The sequence below is a fragment of the Dasypus novemcinctus genome, chromosome 6 (assembly GCF_030445035.2).
Source record: "Dasypus novemcinctus isolate mDasNov1 chromosome 6, mDasNov1.1.hap2, whole genome shotgun sequence".
NCBI classification, from domain to species: domain Eukaryota; kingdom Metazoa; phylum Chordata; class Mammalia; order Cingulata; family Dasypodidae; genus Dasypus; species Dasypus novemcinctus.
In genome coordinates, this window is record NC_080678.1 from 77,033,393 (window position 1) to 77,055,746 (window position 22,354).

Consider the following 22,354-nt stretch of genomic DNA (forward strand, 5'->3'; position numbering starts at 1 on the left):
AGAATAGATACTGAAGAATGTTAACACATGTGAATGGCATACATATGGTAACACAAACATCTGCATCCCTACATTATCATTATTTTTGAAGTTTGATGTCTTCTTGATGCTATCACTTCCTTCCCCTTCAGAGATAACCATTATGCCAAAATGTGTATTTTCTCTTTTTCTTCTTCTTTATAGTTTTTCTTCACAATTGTACAACATTTGCTTATGTCAGTAAACAATATTGGTAAAGTATTTTCAGGTAAAATGACACAAAATCCTGGATTTGCATTAAAATAACCCAAGTTGAGGAGAAATGGGAAATATAGAAGAAACACATTTGGTGATAATTTGTTGAAGCTGAGTGATATTTATTATACTAGTCTCTCTACTTTCCATATCTTTGAAGTTTTCCACAATAAAAGGTTTTAAAATAATATTGTTGGGGAGCAGATATAGTTCGAGCGGTTGAGTGCCTGCTTCCCGTATTCAAGGTCCTGGGTATGATCCCTGGTACCTCCTAAGAACAAACAAACAAACAGAAAAGAAAAAACTAACTCTCACTGGGGAGCAGATTAGCTCAGTAGTTGAGTCCCTGCTTCCCAAGGACAAGGTCCTGAGTTCAATCCCCAGTATCTCCTAAAAATAATAATAATAATATTGGTAAGTTCTACATTTTAAAAATCATATATCAATAGAATTATAATGTATATATTCTTCTGCCACGTGTTTTGTTTCTCTAAAAAGTATGCCCATCTTGTTGCATAATTCTAACTCATTTATTTCTATTGCCATATAGTATTTTATTGTATGTCTAGACTATTATATTTTTGATGTACATTTGGGATAGTTCCAGTTTTTTTTCCCTAATATAAACTATGCAGTACACAGGTTTTTTCTGGTGCATGAGTGTGTCTAGGTATGGAATTGCTGGTAGAGTTTGTACAACCTCAACTTTATAATAACACCAAGTTTTCTAAAGAATTTGTTTGAATTTATATTTCTGTTAACACTGTATAATAGTTTTGTTATTCTATGTCACTGCCAATACAGATATTATCAGACTTCTAAAATTTTCTCAATCTAGTGGGTATGAAGTGTTATCTCATGGTTTTAATTTGCATTTGCATAATTACTAATAAGGTTAAGCATTTTTTCATATGTTTACTGACCATTCAGGAATCCTTTTCTATGAAGGGCTTGTTTACATCTTTTGCCTTTTTCTCTATTGATTTGTTTGTTCTTATTGATTTGTAGGACTTCTAAAAATATTCTGAATATTAATAATACAGTATATGTGTTATGAAACTATGCTCTCCCAGTTTGTCTTTTTACTTCATGGTGGTATCTTTTAGTGAGTAGATATTCTCAATCTTAGTGTCAAATTTATTAATTTTTCCTTATGGTTTGTATTTTCATAGCTTGTATCTAGTTTAAGAAATTCTTTCTAACCTCAAAGTAATAAATATTTTATATCATCCTCTGAAAGTTTTATCATTTTGTCTCTCATGTTTTTAATCCATATTTTTGAATTTTTAAATTTTTAAGTTTTCAATGTATTTAAAGTTGATTTTTTGAGTATAATGTGAGGCAGGGAACCCATTTCTCTTTTTTTTTGGATTAGATAAATAATTGTCCCAGGGCAATTTATTAAAAAATATGGTTTTCCCCCACTGTTCAATAATGCCAGCTCCATGATAAATCAAAATTCCATAAATTTCTGAACCTAGTTCCAGCTTCTCCATTCTTTTCCTGTGATTTCTTTATCTCATTACAACAGATTTTTAATAGTTCTTGATTTCCAACTTTTTATTTTAAAGATTTTTTTACTTTTCTAGGCCTTTTGCTCTATAATATAACTTTTAGAATCACCTTGTCGAATTCCATTTAAAAAGCCAAATTAAGATTTTTGGAATTGCCTTGAATTCATAGGTCAATTTGGGGAGAATCTAATATCTTTAAAACACTGAGTCTTCGTATTCAGGAAGAGGGTATGATTCTCCGTTTGTTTACGCATTCTTTAATACCTTTCAATAAAGATTCATACTTTTTTCTGGGTCTTAAAATCTGTTGTTATATTTATTCATTTTTATGCTATTATAAATGGTACCTTTTTAAAAATTACTTTTTTGTTGTTGTTGTTATATAGAAAAATGCAATTAACTTCTGTTTAATGGTTTTCTAACTACAACCTTGCTAAATTCATGAGAATTTACCTATTCATTTTTTTGGGGGGATGTTCTACCTTTCTAATACTATATCTTGCCTTTCATTTTCTTGCTTTGTTGAGCTGACTAAGTCCTCCAGTAAAATATCAATTAGAAGTGGTGAGAGTGGGCAACCTAGTCTTGTTTCTGAACTTAAAGGGAATTCTTTCGTTTTCATCAAGTAGGATGTTTGTTTTAAGTTCTTTTGTTAAGAAAGGTTAAGAGTTTTAAAAATCATGAATGGATGTTGAATGTTTAGCAAAAAAGTTTTTCTGCATCTATTGAGAATGAGCATATGATTTTTTTCCTTACCCTGATAATATGATGAATTATATTGCTTTTATAATCTTAAACCTAACTTGAATTCTTAGGATAAACACAGCTTGTTCATAATCTATTTCTCTTTATACATTGTTAGATTTGGTTTGCTAATATTTTGGTTAGAGTTTATGCATTTTTGTTTGAGGATGAAATTGGCCTGTAATTTTCTTTCTCATACTTTTGGGAGAAAAGAATTGGTCACAAAACCAGAGGATAATATTTAGTCTGTACAACTGGTATAACTCTACAAGCTGTTGATGGCATGCATCTTTCTGCTTGGTTGTGGTATCCATTCTGAATCAGTTGTTAATTATTTTATTTTAAGTATCACTCTTGTCCAGTCCATGTTGCCAAGGAATTCCAACATTTAAAGTTTGGATAGATAAGGAAAATCCCCAAAGGAAACTGGGATGGTCCATCCCAAATGATAGGAGGAAAAGGAGGGCAGTCATAAAAAAAAAAAGTAAAAGAAAAAGAAAGCCGATTTAAGAAGGAATGAGTAGTCAACTACCTTGAATACTAATCAGAGGACAAATAAGATGAAAACTAAAAAATGTCATTTGAGTTAATAACATAGAGACCACTTACCTTAGTAAGAGTAGTTCTAAGAGAGTGATGGGTGCAGAAGTCAGATTAGAAGTTCACCAATTAATAGGAAGATCATATCAAGATGGTAGACCTGAGCACATGAATCTACCCTCCCTCCAAACACTCTGAAACCTAATCAGAAAATAATGTAGATTGTCATCTGCAGATATGAAACTTTTAGAAATTTCCCGAAAATAGAAAGCATTTGCAGGGGACAGATCCAAGTTTTGTGGGCTCTATACAATTTGGGGAACCCTCTTTAAGATAAATAATACAAATTGTGAATAAAAAATTAGGTACAGGGCCTTGGAAGGGAGCCATGCAGGTGATGAAATTTGAAGCTTCATTTAGCTTCGTGGTAAATCATCCTGTAAGCAGATGCAATCTGATTGATCAGAAAATCCAAAGTCCATATCACATTCTAGACAGGACTGCTGTACAGCCAGGGACTCTTTTGTGATTGCATCAGGCTCAGAAGCAAAAGATACAATAAGTGGGAGGGAACCAGGGGCAATCAGGATGACTAATCTGGGAACTACATTCACGGCAGCTTTGTAGGTCAGTGTCTCCTCCTTCCCCTGCTTGGACTGAGCAATAAGCACAACCATTTACGCAGAGGCCAGAGCATCAAATGTGTGCTGGAGAGTTAGGGAAGGTCTCATATAGCCAGCAATAACCAGGATGATTGGGGATCTACTGGAACACAGAATATACCCATTTGAGATTATTTTGTGCCTCTCCAACAATTATTAGAAACCTCTTGTAATCAGAATGACATCCATAAAAAAGCAATATTTTCAAATAGCTGAGAAAAGTTAGCACTATGAAAGAGGCTCCAACTTGAGCAAATCAAAGAATTTATTTTGGAAGAAAGATTAACATAGCAAACAGAAGAAAGAAATATGTGTAAAATCAGAAAAATTCAAGTACATTGAGAAATCAACAAAACTAGAAAATTTGATACATTAATTTATTCATTCATTTTTTAAAAAATTCATTCAGAACCCCCTATTGATCAGGCACTATTCCAGATGCTGGGCATTCATCAGTAAACAAAGCAGTTTCCTGCTATATTGCGTGGTAGATAAGGTGGGAAAAATAGACAATAAAAAATAAACTTAAGAAATAACTAAATTCTGTTGAAATTTAGTAAAAAAAAACTGTAAGAAAAAGAAAAAAGTAGGAATTTTAGAAGTAGCCAATAAAAATAGTCCTCCCCAAAGTAATGTCATTCAATGTTAGTCCTTTATTTTATTTTAGGAATTGTTTTCACTTTCACATTTATTCAACCTCCCTTTTGGTATACCTAAAACTGACTATGTATAATAGTAAGGGGGGAATCTTGTTGTTTTGATATTAGCCAATTGTTTATTTATGCTTTTCTTAAATTATCAAGAAGTTTCCACCTGGAAGAATTCAATAAATTTTAATAAAACAAAGTGTAGACATATCCTCCCCACTTATACCCCATACTCCCATGAGCTAAATATAGCCACTGGACATGAAAACTAAATTAAGTTTGTTAAGTCAGTAGCAGGCAGTGTCTAATAGGACATACAAAACACTGAATTTTGTCACAAAATCCAGCATAACTTTGAGTGCTGTTAGAAAAGTCTACTATCATATTATTGTCCAACTCCAGGTGTACTCTATATATGAAGAGTTATTCTGATACATGGAGAGGGTTGAACATGTCAATAGATAAATATACTACCTTTAGGCTGTGTTTCAGATGTTATACTTGTCACTTAAGAAATCAAGACATTATTAGAATGAAGCTAGTTGAAGACAATTCAAGGAAAGTTCTTTTCTATCCCCAGGCCTTCTTGCTTTTTCATTAATATGTTGGTTTTATATAAATGTGAAGAAAAAGATTTGAGGTTTTAATGATCCTAATTTGAATTCATTCATTTAACATTCACATAAAAAACATTTTTAGAGCAACTATGATGTACCATACACTGTGCTAGGTGCCAAATAAACAAGCGGTAAACAAATATGATAATCCCTGCCCTTATGGTGTTTTTTGTCAAATAATGGACAGTCACATTAAACAAATAAACATACAAATAAATATATAATTATAAATGATATCTAGGTTCCATGGAGGAAAACATTAGGAGAGGAAATAATAGGAGGTAGGATAGGATCATTGGAAGTGCTGGGGCACGGTTCGAGAAAGACTCTGAGTAAATCATTCTTTTAATTAGCATTATTACTGATGAGTCAGAATAACACACTCATTCCATTTAGAAGTAGTTAATGCACTAAAATAATGAGTCATAATATTTATCCAAGCCATATTTTAGACAAAACAGTAACCTAACAGTAGAACAGTAATATTTAGCCAAAGAGTCAAGTTAAATCTGAAAAAGGTATCTCTTCAGTGTCTCGTTTACAGGTTCATTAGCTAGCCATATCAGAAGATTTGGCAACTTTCCTAGTACCTTAGAGGTGGATGCTTCATCATTGGGAGTTGCCCCATTTCCCCAGATCATTGACTCACTTCTGCTGGGCAATGAATCACATCTGGCACCCAATGCCATTCTGTAAGAGTCATGAGGATTTGGCGTTCTAAAAGCACACAACTGATCAGAGCCTTTCTATGAAAGCATTCCCTAACATGGGCAGACGTAGGAGGAAAGTATGTTTTCTTTCTTACCCTCAAAAATCTTGGGGGTTAGCTGGGTAAATTTTAACGTTTCCAAAGGCTGCCTGATGGTGTGTTATTTCTGAGTGTTAAATTCAGAGCAGCAGTTACTGATTGTTCTTGGACCTGGCTGAAGCCATCCTTGCCATCTGAGTAAGGACAAAAAGGCTCCTGACAGGGAGGTTGGGTGTTTGAATCATTCCACTTATCTCCTTGTGGCTATCCAATTGCTCATAGATGTTTCCACTCTCATTTTGGTAAGGACGAGAAATGGTATCCAGAGACTGAGGTAATTCTATAATGTTTGTATGAGGGAAGATTTTTAAATGTGTTTCAAGATAGCTATTTATATGTTTTATCAAATTAATGCAGGTGCATTGCTTAAAAAGTCAAATATTATTCAAGAACAGACCACCTTTGACTCTGCCTTTTCTTATATATTTACTACCAGATTTCTAAAACCTATGCCAGTGGTTCTCAAACTTTTGTTCTCAGGACCCCTTTACAGTCTTAAAGATTGAGGACTCAAATATTTATATTATGCCTATAAATACTTACCATATTAGAAATTTAAATTGAGCAATTAAAATATTCATTCATTTAAAAATAAAAATATCAAACATATTAACATAAAATTAATTTTTATGGAAAATAACTGTATTTTCCAAAACAAAATATGTAGTGAGAAGAATAATGTTGTTTTATATTTTTGCAAATCTCTTTAATATCTGGCTTAATATAACTGGGTTCTCATATCTACTTCTGCTTTCAGTTTTTTACACACAGATATGTAGTTGGAAAAGAGTATTTTAATAGTCTTTTCAGATAATTGTGACTATTCTTGTTTGATACTACATCAAAGTTCAGCTAGCTGTGGCTCCTTTTTTTGTTCTTTTAGGTAACAGGGGCCAGGGATTGAACCCAGGACCTTGAATGTGGGAAGCTGGCACTCAACCACTGAGCCACATCAGCTTCCCTGAGTTGGTTGTATTGTTTGTTTTGCTTGTTGCTCGCTTATGTTTTTTCAGGAGGCACTGGGAACCAAATCCGGGTCCTCCTATGTGGGAGGCAGACACTCAACTGCTTGAGCCACATCTGCTCCCTAGTTGTGGTTTCTTAAAGATTAGTTGCAAAGTGAAATCTGAAACCACAGCAATCAACTTTTGTACTCTGCTATATTAACATCCATTGGTCTGTCTTCACTTTGAATGGATAACATTATGCATTGGTCATTTGGAAATTATTGGCTCACTGAATAATGCAGATCTTCCAAATGTTGGCACATTTTATTATATATCAAAACAGACACATTTGTTAATATCATCAGATTTCATCAAAAAGTCTTTAAATATTGAGAATTTTCCCTTGAAAGCTCACTTTTTTTTTTTTTTTTTTTGGTAACAAATACTGTCAGGTATCTTGACTTGAAAGTTTGACTTGAAGGTCTACTTCCTTTTTTTCTTTTTTGAGTATTGTGGATTGAACCTGGGACCTTGACCTTATACATGCAAAGCAGGTGCTCAATCACTGAGCTACACCTGCTCCTACTTCCTTCATTTTTGAGAAAATGTCTGCTGAATACCCAAGTCTGAATAACTGTAGTTTGCCAGTCATTCTTTCAAGTTAAAATATTGTTTAATGAATTAAGCTCTAGTTCAACTCTCAACTCAATTACACAAGTGCTTCTCCACATGCACCAGAAATGCTTTATGCTACTTCTCATTTCACCACACAGAATATTAAAAAAATGTGGCCCCAAGGTTAAGAGTTAATAAAATCAATAATTTTAACTGCTTCAGCAAGGATATTCTTAAGTGAAACTGGCTTTTTGCTACACTGCAAATATGGCAGTGAAGAACCCAATGACCACTAGCAGGTTTTGAGACAGTGCCTTGACTTATGCTATTAAAGCAGAAGTAATTTTACCCACCGTTGCTTTTGCACCATCGGTGTAAAAGTCAATGCAGTGAAAAAGGTAAACGATGTCTTAGTGTTATATAAAAATAGTTTCATCTTCACAGAATTGAACTACACGTTGAGTACCGTTGTAACATGCTTATACTACTATTTCTTGGTGTGCTGATGTTAGCTATTTTCTGTTGACTTCCTCTTCTGGCAGACGGGGTTTAGCACTTCTACATTAAATCAGCACTCCCATTATCCCTTCCCTCATTTTCTCAGTTATAATCCTATCACAGGTGTTGTTTAAAACTATTTAAAGTTTAGAATTACTGTGTATGTATTTATGTTGAACCTATTCAGGTAAAATGAATGTTTCCTTTCTTGTATAACTTTTAGTTTTTTTCTGGAGTTAATCATTGTCTTTTTTTTTTTTCTTCTTCCTTTTTTTTCCTTGTGCTTAGTTTTGTGGTCCTATCATGAATTTGTCTCAATTCTCCGAAAAATTTGTAACACTCCTTCCGAATATTTTGGTCCCTGTGAACACTTCAGGTGATCCATTAGGCTTATTTCTTTTTCCCTAGAGAAATTCCTTCTGAAGCTCTCCTTTCTTCTGTCCCAGTATGGAGTAATTGCTTGCTCAGCCCACAATTCAGCCATGGTCCTGACTGACTGAAGAGGGGGTGCACCCTGATGTGGAGGGTCTACATGTTCATTTCTCAAACTTGTAACCAAGTCCCGTGTGTTAAGCTTCGTGTTTCCTTCTCTGCTCTTAGGAACCTTATGTCGCCAAATCCCAAACCTTTCTGGGATTCTGCTCCACAAAATGACTTCTCTCACTGGACATCCCCAAATAGGTGCTTGGTCTTCAGATTTCTCCATTCCCTGGCTCCTTGATCTGCTTTCCAGGGTTTGTTTGGACCTCAGATCTGATGTTATCTTCCCTCCCATTCTTTTTGTCCTTGTGAATTATTCCTTTTAAATTCCTTTATTCTCATTTTAGGGGCATTTCAGGAAAGAGTAAAGAGAAGTACATTTTCAGTACGAAAATGTTTAACTGGATACCCAGTATTTGCATTTGGAACTACACAGGTGCCGAGGATTTGCTTATTCAAGCTTCTCGGGGTCTTGAGGTTTCTGCTTTGGGAGCTTTATAAACCCAGTTCAGTGGCTGCATGTACTGCTTCTGTCATGACAGAAATGAAAGACTGGCATAGAAGTTGATGAAGCAAATAAAAATACTTACAAAATATAACTATGCATTTTTCCCATCGTTTGGTATTTTGACAAATCCATAAAACATGTATTTTCAGAGTACCTACTTTGCGCCAGGGCCACTGTTACAGGTGCTAGGATTATAGTGGGGAAAAAGACTAAGTCCCTCTCATGGGTTTTACAGGCTAGTAGGGGAAACAAATATTAACAAAATAAACTGTATGTAACAATTTCAGATAATGAGATGAGCCATGAAGATAATAAAACAGGATAAAGTGGTAGAGTGACTTAGGGTAAGGAAGAATGTCAGGGAAGGCCTCTCTGAGGAGATGACATTTGAGCTGAGGCCTTACAGATAAGAAGGACCTGTCTTTGTAAAAAATTGGGGAAAGTTTTCTCTAAAATGGGAAAAATGCTTAATGTGTTTGTGGAATAGAAAGAAGACTAAAGTGGTTGAAACATGAGTGAAGGGAAGAGTGATGGGAGATGGGGTGCAGAACTCAGGGTTGGAAATGTAGATTTGGACATTATCCCAAATAGAAGTGATAATTGAAACTGGGATGAGATAAGATTGGGAAGAGATGGCTAAAGAAGACAGTAGACAGAGAATTCTACTAGGCACTGTGGATACTGCAAGAACATAATACGACGATTTTCCTACTGCAAAGAATTTACAATCTAGTTGGTGAGATAAGAAAAACCTTAAAAATAGAGACTAATAAAAGACAGTGTATAATCGAGTCCTGCATACTATATAGTACAGGTTAAAAAGAAGCAGTGACAATAGAAAAGTTATAAGCACTGAGAATTGGCAGTAAAAGGGGAGTTTTGTGAAAGAGGTGATATTTGTGTCAAATATTGATCGATCATACTCACAATAGCTGAGAAGTAGAGAAAGAGAATCTTAGACATAGAAAAAAACATGAGAAGAGACTTGATTGTAGGAATGGACATGATACATTTATAGAACAGCAAAGTACAGTTTGACTATTGGGAAGTAGTTGAATAGGTGGGTTTTCTTAAATGTGCTTCAGAACCTTGCTTTTTATATATTTGGGGGTTGGTAATTAAAGCACTGAGCAGTTGGACTGGAAATTACAGTAAAGATTAGCAACTTTTGGGAAGCACCTGTGGCTCAAGTGATTAGGCTCCCACCTACCACATGGGTAGTCCGTGCTTTGGGTCCCTCCATGTGGATTTAATGTACATTTCCTAATTATACACCTCTACATTTTAAACATTATGTTTTATTTTGTGTAATCTTTTGGCTAAAAAAAAGTCTAAGTTATAATAAAATATAACTGTTCAGTTCAATAAGAGTTCAAGCATATAGAATTAAAATAAAGAACCATAACTATAGGAACGTATTTAATATTTAACTTGGGTTAATTTCCAGAGTGGGGACACTCCTGAGAAAGTATGGCCCATATTCTTTATGCTAATGACTGAACAAAATAATTTTCATCTAGGCAGTTTAGATGTAATTTAATAGTAGGGAATGAGTATACTCACAAACCTTTGATACCTTAGAATTTCTCCAAATAAATTAAAGCAGCACTTATTTAATGCATACTATAGAGACTTGTAAGTCATTTGAGGGAAAGCCAATTCTGTATGAAAGAGCCTTCTCTTCCTAGTTGACTGTGATTGATTCCTCACTCATCTTCTCTTAGTTAAATCGTTTTTTGTTTTTTGTTTTTTTTTTTTGAGCTACTGTCCCCAGAGATTGAACCCAGGACCTCATATGTGGAAAGCTGGTGCTCAACCGCTGAGCCACATCAGCTCCTTGAGTTGTTTTTTTTTTAATTAGTTTTGTTTCTTGTCTTGTTTTATTGTTTTTAGGAGGCACTGGGAACTGAACTTGGAAACTCCCATGTGGGAAGCAGGCACTCAACTGTTTGAGCCACATCCACTTTCTAAATCATTCTTTTTTTTAAAAAAAAAAGATTTATTTATTTATTTATTTCTCTCCTCTCCCCCCCCCCACCCTGGTTGTCTGTTCTCTGTGTCTATTTGCTGTGTCTTCTTTGTCCACTTCTGTTGTTGTCAGTGGCATGGGAATCTGTGTTTCTTTTTGTTGCGTCATCTTGACGCATCAGCTCTCCCTATGTGTGGTGCCATTCCTGGGCAGGCTGCACTTTCTTTGGCGCTGGGCGACTCTCCTTACGGGGCGCACTCCTTGCACGTGGGGGACACCCCTGCGTGGCAGGGCACTCCTTGTGTGCATCAGCACTGCGCATGAGCCAGGTGCATATGGGTCAGGAGGCCCGGGGTTTGAACCACGGACCTCCCATGTGGTAGACGGACACCCTAACCACTGGGCCATGTCCGCCACCTCTAAATCATTCTTAATAGGAGCTACTTTCTAATTTCCTGAGTAAAGTATAAGTGGAGTTTGAATATTGCCAATTCTTTTCATTGTTATGATCAACTAATACCATAATGACCAATGGTTTAATATTCTGGTTAGAAATGAAATTTGCCACAGTTTTCTTCTTAGGGAATAGCTGTATTTTTAATTTTCACAATTTAAATCCTATCCAATGGCCATATTCCCTTTCTTGCAGGTGGTACTGTGAAGGCAAGGAACTTGAAAATTCCCCAGACATTCACATCGTCCAGGCAGGAAATCTGCACTCACTGACCATTGCTGAAGCCTTTGAAGAGGACACGGGACGCTATTCCTGTTTTGCTTCTAATATCTATGGGACAGATTCAACTTCTGCTGAGATTTATATAGAAGGTAAAACCAGAGACTCTTTGTGCATGACATTCATAAAACATATAGTTATAATAAATAAATATTAAAGGCCTGTTCTGCCATGCAGTGGTACTGTCTTCTAGGCAATGGGGATACAGCAATGAACCACACAGACAAACCTCCCTAAACTCATGGGATTTACATTCTAGTGGGGGAGACAGGAAAAAATGAGAAAATATACAGTGTGATAGGTATTTATAAGCACTATGGAAGAAAAAAAAAGCAAGGGAAAGGGATAGGAAGTGTGTGTGTGACAGTGTGTATGTATGTGAGTGCATTTGTGTGTGTAAGAGTATGTGTGTGAATGTGTATGTGGGGGTATGTGCATGAGTGTGTGCATGTGCGTGTGCGTGTGTGTGTACAGGGTGGCCAGGGAAGACCTCACTGAGCAGATGCTATGTGAGCTAAGACCTGGAGGAAGTGAGAAAGTGAGCCACAAGGATATTCACATTATTTTCGCAGAGAAATCAGCCAAGTACAGTGGCCCTGAACTGGGAGAGTGCCTGTCTTAAGATAAGACATAAGCCAATGTGGCCACAGTTGAGTGAGCAAGGACAAAAGTAGCAGGAGATGAGGTGAGAAGTTCAAAATGGGTGGGGCAGGTAACTAGATCACGTAGATGCTTGCAGGTCATTGCAAGGACTTCAGCATTTTCTCTGAGGGAGATGAGAAGCGCTGGAGGATCCTGAGCAGAGGTGTGAGGTGATCTGCTAACAGGAACACTCTGGCTGCGAGTTGAGAATATACTGCAGGGAGTCAAAGGTAGAAGCAGAGAGACCAGTTGGGAGTCTCAAAAAGCCATTTACACTAATACCAAAATGATAACAATTAATTTTAGGGAAGAAATCAATTTATATTTCTTATCAATCTGCCTAAGTTTTTGCATGCATATGCTTTGGTTTAGCACTTTAAACAATGTATTGTTATATATATATGGTATAAATGCCCATTTACCAGGTACATTGTAGATCAGGACTGTGTCATTCTTATCTCCAATACCTTATCTAGTACCAAGTACACAGTGTGGGTAGTCAATAAACATTCATTGAATAAATGCACAGACAGAAGTGAATACCTCCAGATTTAGCTCAGTTATATCTTCCTGGAATTGAGAAGTAAATCCGGAATCAAAACTCTGCTAACAGCAGAGATTGGATTGTGGATTTTTTTTGTTTATAGCAACAGGGCTTCTAACACCCCCACTCTCAAGATAAAGTGTGACTTTTAATATTAGGACTAAACGGAAGAGCATCCACCTACACCTACAATGTTTGGAATCAAATATCATCCTTTCTCTTATCCAATCTGTATAAGCCCAGAGGATTTAAGTCTGCCAGAAAAATGTCTGCAGAGACTTGCTCTGTTAGTCCAAAGGTATCAGCAGGTGTTTTACATACAAGAACACTTAGAATTTGGGTAGTTAATTTGAACTCTCTCAACTAAAGAGCTGTGTGACCTTGTGTAAGTCCTTCAAGTTCTTAGGGTCTGTTTCCTCATCTGAAAAAAATGAGTGTTGAGTGGGGAATGTAAGATCCTATTCCTAGAAACCAACTTAGGAAGTCATCATCTTAAAAATCTCATGTCTTGTTTTTATTTTTCCAGGGGTTTCTTCTTCTGACTCGGAAGGGGACCCAAACAAGGAAGAGATGAATCGGTAATTCTAATATTCTATCTTATAAACTCAGGTCCCAAGAAAGAATAAAGTATCACCTCAGAAATATCATAATAATTATCTCTACAGAGTAAAAAAGTAAATAACCCAAAGAATTCATGTTTTCTAGTTGAATAAGCAAAACATATTTATTTATTTTCTTTAAAGGTACTTATAGTAGTTCGGAGTTAGCTTCAGTTATGTGTATTAGAGACCCAAAATAGCCATTAAATAAGACAGACATTTATTTCTAAATTACATAATAATCTGGATTCGGGTGGTACAATGACTTTACATTCCCCTGGACTCCAGTCTGCTTCCTGCTTTCTGCTTCTTCATTTTAAAGTATGTTATGAGTTGTCCAGATCACTCATATATATATATATATGTATATAATATATAATGTATAATATATAATATATCACACATATATGTTAATATATAATGTATAGAGATATAAAATATAAGATCACCCAGGTTTAAAGTATCACCTCAGAAATATAATAATTATATCTACAGAGTAAAAAAGTAAAGTATGCCTCATTTTCTTGGTCTAAGAAAGGAAGAAAAGCATGCTTCCACCCCTTTTAAGGTCATCTCTCTTAAATTGCACAGGTTACTGTCCCCAATATCCATGGCCAGAAAGTAGTCATGGGTCCACACCTAGATATAATGAAAGCTGGGAAATACAGTCTTTATTCAGAGTAGCCATGTACTTACTTAGAAGTTAGGGATTCTGTTACTGTAGAAGAAGAAAAAGGATACTTTGGAGATTCTGATTATCTTTGCATCACTACAAAATTCTGCTTTTGAAATCTCATCCTACCTTACTGGGAAAATAGTCAATCTCAGTCATTAGGGTATCTCTTTCCCCTCCATGGTTGTACAAACACCACTGGTGTGTGTGTGTGTGTATGTGTGTGTGTGTGAGAGAGAGAGAGAGAATAGACAGAGAGAGAGCTGTTTGGTTTCTGCACAGCACTGTTCAAAGCATTTTATATCAAGTACCTCTTTTAACCTTCACAAACACTCTGTAAGTTAAGAATTATTATACTCCCATTTCAGAGATGAGGAAGCTGTGGCAGAGATGTACCATCTAGACAAAAGGGAAGCCCTTCCTGTCATCGGTCACCTCTCCCCACAGGTTTTGGGTGAGAGGCCCATGTCCCGGTCCTCAAGGTCCCTTCGAGTGCCGCGCTTTTATTTTTATTGCTTCCTGACGTGCTGGGAATTGATAGCTTTAGCAAGGCTGGAAGCCCCTGTACTCAGGGGTGTTCAATCCCCTCTGGACTCAGGTCCTCACTTCTGGTAGAATTCTCAGACCTGTCTCTTCTCCCCCGCAAAATTAAAATAATCTTCCCTCCCCAGCCTTCTCAAGAATACTTCCTGGCGCTCTTGCCCTTCAAATAATCTCTTTAATTTAATTTGTATAAACTTGAAGAATTTGTTCATTTCAGGCTATTTCTGTTTTCTACCAAGTCAAAATCCCAGTAGTAAAGATTTACAAAACCTGGCCTCTTGAGTGAAATGGCAGGGAGAAGGAAAACACAGAGGGCAGCAACAAAATAAATCTGAAAAACAATTACCTTCTGCGCATGTTTCTGTCATAGCAGTCGTCATGAACCTCAGTCAGTTGTTAATATGCTTGACTGTCCAGCTACACTGAAAGCAGCTAACTCAAGGACAGGATTGACATCTTGTTCTTCTCTGTGTGTGCACTGCCTAACCCAGCGTGTAGCTAAGAAACCCTCAGTAAACGTTGGCGGAATAGTGTTGAGTAAAATTTTTAATATATCCAAATGTAAGCAGTGACGGCATTCCATAGATTTGCTGAAAAAACTGTCACACACAATGATGGGTCTGTTTTAATATCTATAATATAATTATTTCTCAGACTCCAGAAGCCAAGTGAGGTGTCATCCCTTCCCACTACCTCTCCAGCCATTCCTGCAGCGGTACCACAAGCCCAGCCTTCGGGGGCCCAGCCTGGTGTGTCAGTCATCCAGCAGGTACAAGAGTCCAAGTGAGACCAAAGCATCCTGGACAGTGAGAGGCAGGCGTGGTGAACGCAACCCTCTTGTATGGCATGATCCCACTTGCCTCTGCTGCAACTTTATAAGCTATCTATCTATCTATCTATCTGTCTATCTATCATCTATCTAATCTTAGTGACAATGACTCTATCATTGGTTCCCTTCTCACAGTGTCAGAGCCCTACCAACTATTTGCAAGGCCTGGATGGAAAACCTATCATTGCAGCTCCTGTGTTTACAAAGGTAATCAAAATGTTACTTCTTTCTGTCATGGCTTTAAACACATCACATCACCCAAACAAAATCGTAGAGTCCAAGATTTACTGATTTCTGTCTCAGTATTTTGGTCTCATAAATAGAGTATAGTGTTTTGGTTTTTCGGAAATTGTGTTTCAGTATCACTTCAAGCCCCAGATTTCTAAAGTTTTTGTAATGATAGAAGTATCTTCTGGGAAGCAGATGTGGATCAAGTGATAAGATCTCCACCTACCATATGGGAGGATCTGGGTTCAATCCCTGGGGCCTCCTGGTGAAAAAGAAGAAGAGAAAGTGTGCCTGCACGGTGAGCCAGTGCCCACACAGTGAGCCAAGTGCCTGTGCAGCGAGCCAAGTGCCCACACTGCGAGCCGAGTGCCCGTGTGATGAATTGAGTGCCCGCGGGGTGAGCCAGTGCCTACACAAGTGAGTCATGCAGCAAGATGATGATGCAACAGGGGAGAGACAAAGGGGAGAGTCGAGGTGAAATGCAGCAGAGACGAGGAATTGAGGTGGCGCAATTGACAGGGAACCTCTCTCCATATCAGAGGTTCCCAGGATTGAATCTGAGTGGATCCTAGAGGAGAAAGACCAGAAGACAAAAAGAGAAATAGATACAGATCACAAGTGGGTGGACTAAGATAGCAAAAAACAGCAGGGCAGGAAGGGTAAGGAAAAAAAAAAGAAATACCTTCTTCTCTTACCACATTGATCTCTTTAGCTGGCTTGTTAAACACAGTAGCCACATGTAGAGCAAAGGTGATAAATTTCTAGCCACTGGCTACTTCAAGGGTTTCTCTGGACTTTCAAAAGAATTGATTGCACTTACCTGTCTTGGCACTCAAGGAAAAGGAGTTGAATGCTCTGAGAGAGATTAACATTTATGTCAAACTCTAGGGCAAAGACATTTCTTGTTCTCTACCATCGTATCAACCATTGTAGCAATATCAAAATCTGAGTCTCATAGTCTTTGTGTTTAGAGCTGGAAAATTTATTCAGGCCCCTTCATTTACAAATGAAAAAAATTAAGGAAGGCCCAAGGAGACTGAGCAATTTATCCAAGTCACAGGACTAATAGTGACAGAATCAGGGCTAGAAACAAGTTCTCCCGATTTTCAGTCCATTGTTCTTTCTCCTATATAACATAGACTTTGTTTATAATTGCCCAAGACAGTAAGTCCAAAGGTGAAAAAATGGATTCACATTGGATATTTTGGTATTATGAAGAGCAAATGGATGGAATCTATGACTGGATTTAGTGTTTATTGTTTGTACGAACAGCAAATTTCTACCCAAAGAGATTTTATCCTCTCAGAAGTATGCTTTGGTATAGAGTAATGGCTCTCAATCAGGGTTAATTTTGCACCACCCCACCCTCCCCCAAGGGCCATTTGGGAATGTCTGGAGACATTTTTGGTTGTCACAAGTGGGGGTGTTGAGCTACTGGCATCCATGCTCTAAATACTGTACAATGCATAGAATGACAGCCCTCCACAACAAAAAATTATCCAGTCCAAATTGTCAAGAAGGCTGAGATTGGAGAAAACCTGGTTTGGAGCAAAACTTCAAAAATGTTGTCTGTCTCCCAGTGAGTATTGATCCTTAAGGAGAAGCTAACACCACAGCTCCCACAGAAACATCTATTATAGGGAAGTTTTGCCATATCAGCTCATCCAGGATGGTTTTCCAAAATCAAGCACAGATCTAAAATTAGACAGATTTGCCTAAATCCACATCATTTAGGTAAACATTCCTATGTAAAACAAGATGCCTCTTGATTTTTCAGGTTTATTTCTTATAGCCTGCATTTTGGGTTTCTGTTTTGCTGTTTTCAAAGGTTTGAAATAAGAAAGGAACATGTGACTTGGAAAATACAAGACCTTGATGAGTTATAGACAGGCTTGTGTGGGTGTATGTGTATGTGTAGAATATAGCTAATAGCGCTTACCTCTTTTTGTCTATTATTACCATTGCTAAGTTACCTTTCCTTAAAAGAGGGCTTAAGGGAGCAGATATGGCTCAAGCAGTTGAGCACCCTCTCCCACATGGGAGGTCCCAGGTTCAGTTCCTAGTGGCTCCTGAAAAAACAAAAACAAACAACAAAACAAACCATAAAACCAAGTCAGGGGAGCCGATGTGGCTCAGTGGTTGAGTGCAAGCTTCCCACATACGATGTCCCAGGTTCAATTCCCAGTCCTGGTACCTCAAAAAAATAAAAAAAATAAAAAAGACAGCTTAAATGCCCCAGAAATCAGGACACTTACTTTAATTTGTCATACCCTAGAAACAGTGCTGACTCTTCAAGGCAACTAAACCACAGAATAATTTATATCCACTGCCAACTAACACCTCTTCCCTTCCTTATTACCATCCAATCAGCCAGATGCCAGAGAGGTGTCCTTATCTCCACTTGATTTAAACCTGTCTTCCTTGCATGGATACTTCCACTACAACATTTATTGTAGTAAATAAAGCTTTTTATTTTTCTATCTCTCCCAAGTGCCTGGTTGGGACTGGAAGGAAGTAGTTCTTTTTCATCATTATTACCTCTAATATTGAAACCACAAGGGTAATAATAGGTCCAAAGCTCCTTTTATTATATCAAATACTCCAATGGGACTTTTATATTTATCCATTATTAATTTTCACAGACTGATTAGAGCATCAGGTTTGGATGCTTTTGTGTAGGGTATGTGGTGACTCTGATTACTTCCTTACAAGTGGATGCTCTGATTGGCAGATACATATGTCTTTGATAAATAAAAATGGGGAACTGAACCAATCATTAGTATATATTGTTTGTTAGAAAAATTTCTAAAACCATTAGCTCCATGGTGGAGAAGCAGTACATAGAACCAAACTCTGATGAGGCTTTCTTAGCCCTTGGGATGTGTGCTTTTGCCTCCTTAAATGGGATCAGGTTTGTGCAGACATAGGGCACAAGGATAGGCTGTGGCTCAGATTCCAAAGGGACTTGTGCTTGCGTTAGTTTCCACCAGTGAGGGCAGGATTGAGGTCATAGTCACTGTCAGTGTCATTAGCAAATTTCTGAATCATAGCCACTGATGATGGTAATCATGTGGTTGCGAGTCACGTTAACAGGTCATTTATAAGAGTTCGTTCAGGTTAGTCCTGCTCTGTTGGCTTCTTTAGGGACCTCTGGCATTCTAACCTCTATGACTCCCTTTCCGTACTGTCCAACCAAGCATGTCTCTACCAATAATAGCTAGAAGCTTTATTGATTGAGTGAGTGATTGATTTAGAGTTACCAGGGCTGGGGATTGAACCCAGAACCTTGTAATTGGGAAGCTGGTGCTCAATCACTGAGCCACATGGGCTCCTCTGAGTTGGTTTTTCTGTTTGTTTGCTTGTTGTTTGCTTTTGTTTTTTAGGAGGCACCAGGAACCAAACCCAGGACCTCCCATGTGGGAAGCAGGTTCTCAACCACTTGAGCCACATCTGCTCTCATAATATTTATTTTTCACAACACCTACAGAATTTTCTAAAAGCACTATTTTATTTAACTCCTTTTGCCTCCTTTAGTGTTAGGGACATACTGGTATTATCTTCTTTTTAAAGAAGTTTAGAATGTAAAGAAGTGCTACCAGGCAAAACAGTGGTAGAGTTTGAGAAAAGATTATGGGGTTCCATATGCTAGTTCACTGCTCTACTCATAGGCAATAACTATGTTTTTTTAATGCTCTTTAATTAACTGTAGATGGAGAGAGACTATACTCCATTCTCCATACAGTATCGAAAACACTTTCCCTCCATTTAGGGGGGATCAGTGCTCTCTCTTCCAGAGTGTGAAGAGAGTTATATGGTCAAATTAGAATTATACTCTTATCGTTGCTCCCCCTCTAACAGCAGCTGCTTTGGCAGAGTTTCAAGGCTACAGCAGCCTTGGCTCCAGCTGCTTCAGCAGTAATTTGAAGAGTGCAAGGGGGCAGGGAAGTGAGAAGTTGAAAAAGAGCAGTTTCATTATATAATAGCACAGGCAGGAAACCTTGAAATAACTGGGCCTGTGGCCAGATCCATGTTTCTAAAGATTATATGGATCCCACTCAACAACCCCACAATTCCAGAGAATTTTCTGGGTGCCTATGACAATTAAGAGACAAATGTCCTTCAATCAAACAGTTCTTTATCAATAAAAACTGTTCTGATCCCACTCCAGCTTAAAGCACTATAACGTTCACTTTCAGTATGCAAAAACAGCAACTGGATTAAAACAATAAAATTACAACCTGAACTTTGTAGCCGACGTCTTTTAACCAACAAGGTAGATGCCCTTTCCCAAGGATGTATTGGCATTATATTTACAGGTATAGAACTGTGTCCTTTCAGCTCATCTGCCACACCTGGCACAGTGCTTGGCACAAAGCAGGCACATGGTAATATTTAGTCAGTAGTACTTCCATTTCAGGTAAGGAAGAACGATTGTTTTCATCACTTTGTGGCTTCCGACAGTCTGTAGGAGGAATAGAGAAAAGTCCAGGAGGAATAAAGTCCAATGTCAAATGGCTTTGGAAGACATTTGTCTAAAGGCTTTGTGTTGTCAAGTGCCCCAACAAAGAATGTGTTCCCAGATGATCCGTATAGTGATGACATGCAAGACAGATTTGACCTTTGGATATTGTTTACCTAGGAACGTTGAATACCTTCAGTTATAGTGACTTTAATCCAGATCCTATAATTCATAGGAAAGACTAATTAATCTTTGCTATTTGGGGAATATTTCATTTGTCTTGCTTTCCATGGAGTTGAGATGAATGTGGTCAATTCAAGTCTGTACACAGCACACTGCTAGTAACAGCATTAGATCTCCTGCTGTGCTGAGCATGGAGTCATTAAGGTGTGGGCCCGGACATGTAGCAGCGAGAACCAGTTTCTTTCCCATAAGACTTTTAGAAAAGCACAATTTTTACAACAATTATCATAGTCCTTAAAATTTCAAAAAATATGACTTTCAATGACTTTTTCTAAGTGATTTATGAGATGACCCTTGGTACCTCCTTTTCTGATCATTGATGCCACATTGGAATGAACTTCCATATTGTTATTACAGACACTTAGAGGGCCTATTCCATACATGGTAGCATCTCAGGTATCTGAGCTGGACTCTCAAATCAAGGATAGTTCTTTTTTTTTTTTTCAAGCATAGTTCTTGGCCATCAATGTCAAATGAATGATACCAACCAACTAATGTTGGTCTAAATGAGCAACCTGCTTTCTCAAGGAGGTCCTTCGGGCTTGACTCATATACCAAATTGAGGATTGGTTCATATATCTGAACTGAACTGCAACCCACGTCAAAACATATAAATTGGCCTCATTCTGCTTATATCCATTTTATAAATGTACTGTATTTCATTTATTCAATCCCTTCCCACTACCACCACCTTTTTTTGGTTTTGTTTTGTTTTCTAATTTGTTTGCCTCAGAAAGGAATGAAAAGTCCATTATGTATGAACCTAGGAAGCACTCTGACTGCCATTAAAGTTTTCAATAGGCCCCACAGCTGCACTTCAGCACAGAATTTGCTTAGATGCTCAGGGAGTGTCCATATTCACTAGCCCAAAACTGGATTGACACTCCCCGCTTTCATTATTAAGGGCATCCTACCCTTATTAACAGAAGATATTGTTTGTGGTTGACAAGAAATAAACCTATTTTCAGTCAAATAGCCCTTTCCTAATTTAGTAACCACTCTGTGCTAATTTCACCCTGAATTACTTCAGCAAACAAATTTGGGGACTCAAAGGGAACAAACACTAACATTGAACGACAGTGCCCCCTGGTTGCCATAATACCAACTTGCACACACTCTGAAGTTGCTAATGGAAGTCTACTATATAAAGCCATGTGGTTATCCCCAGTCCGATATTCCTTAGACAAATACCATCAGTATGATGGAGACCATGTACAAAATATCATAAGTTGTTCATAAAATGTATAAACAATCACAAAATATTTATGAGCAAATGACAAAAGCAATAAACCCATTTTCATTTCCCTTCTCTGAAGCAAAAGTCAGTATTTCCTAAATGCAGGTTCAAAAATTATAGTAGTAGAAAGCCTTACAGCATATGTTACTTATAGAGTTGGCGGAGGAAACTTAATCATAACCTTTCCATGTTTGAGTCTAAATGAAAACCAAAATTTGCTCACATCCTTGCCAAAGAAGCATTTCATAATTAAATGAAGTGATAACTACACAAATGAATGTGTGATTTAGGTTCACAAATCATGACGGGTGGAAGAATTGTTCATTGTGAAAGAAAAATGTGAATTCCATCCTCCTGTAGAGTTTATTGTAAAACACATTGATGCCTTAAAATTCAAAGTGTTTTTTGTAAACCTTTTTTTCACAAAAGCGTAGAAAAGGATTTAATGATTCCTCCACAAAATTATAACATATTTTACAATTACAGCAGACTCCACATGTGACTATGATTTTGTAAAGATTGTCAGTGTCTATAAGCCTCAACAGACCAAAGACGCTATACTATAAAGACTACATAAGGAAATGATACCGCAAAACAAAGTCAATTCCCAGAACTAAGCCATGTAAACAGGGCAAAGTCATGAAGGCAGAGTCTGTTGCTTGGACCACAGAGCTGCCCTACATCTTGGACAGTCCTTTGTGGAATAATACGTTACTCCCACGCTGCAACCACCAAGTTGATCTTCACTGAAGATTGTTCCTCCACCTCCATACCCTCCTCCTCCTCCTCCTTCCTATTTTTATTTCTGGGAACCAAACTCCACATGGGCATTCAGGAGCAA

General features: G+C 37.4%; 1 protein-coding gene across 2 annotated transcripts in view; it reads left to right on the top strand.

Annotated features, from left to right (window-relative positions):
* Positions 1-22,354, top strand: part of MYPN (myopalladin) — a 123,559-nt gene that overhangs the window by 52,068 nt on the left and 49,137 nt on the right. For both annotated transcript variants that reach the window (XM_023592307.3, XM_058298922.2), the window contains exons 3-6: positions 11,433-11,608; positions 13,229-13,280; positions 15,172-15,286; positions 15,482-15,553. In XM_023592307.3, the coding sequence (XP_023448075.2) occupies positions 11,433-11,608; positions 13,229-13,280; positions 15,172-15,286; positions 15,482-15,553 (415 nt within the window). The remainder of the gene's footprint in view (positions 1-11,432; positions 11,609-13,228; positions 13,281-15,171; positions 15,287-15,481; positions 15,554-22,354) is intronic.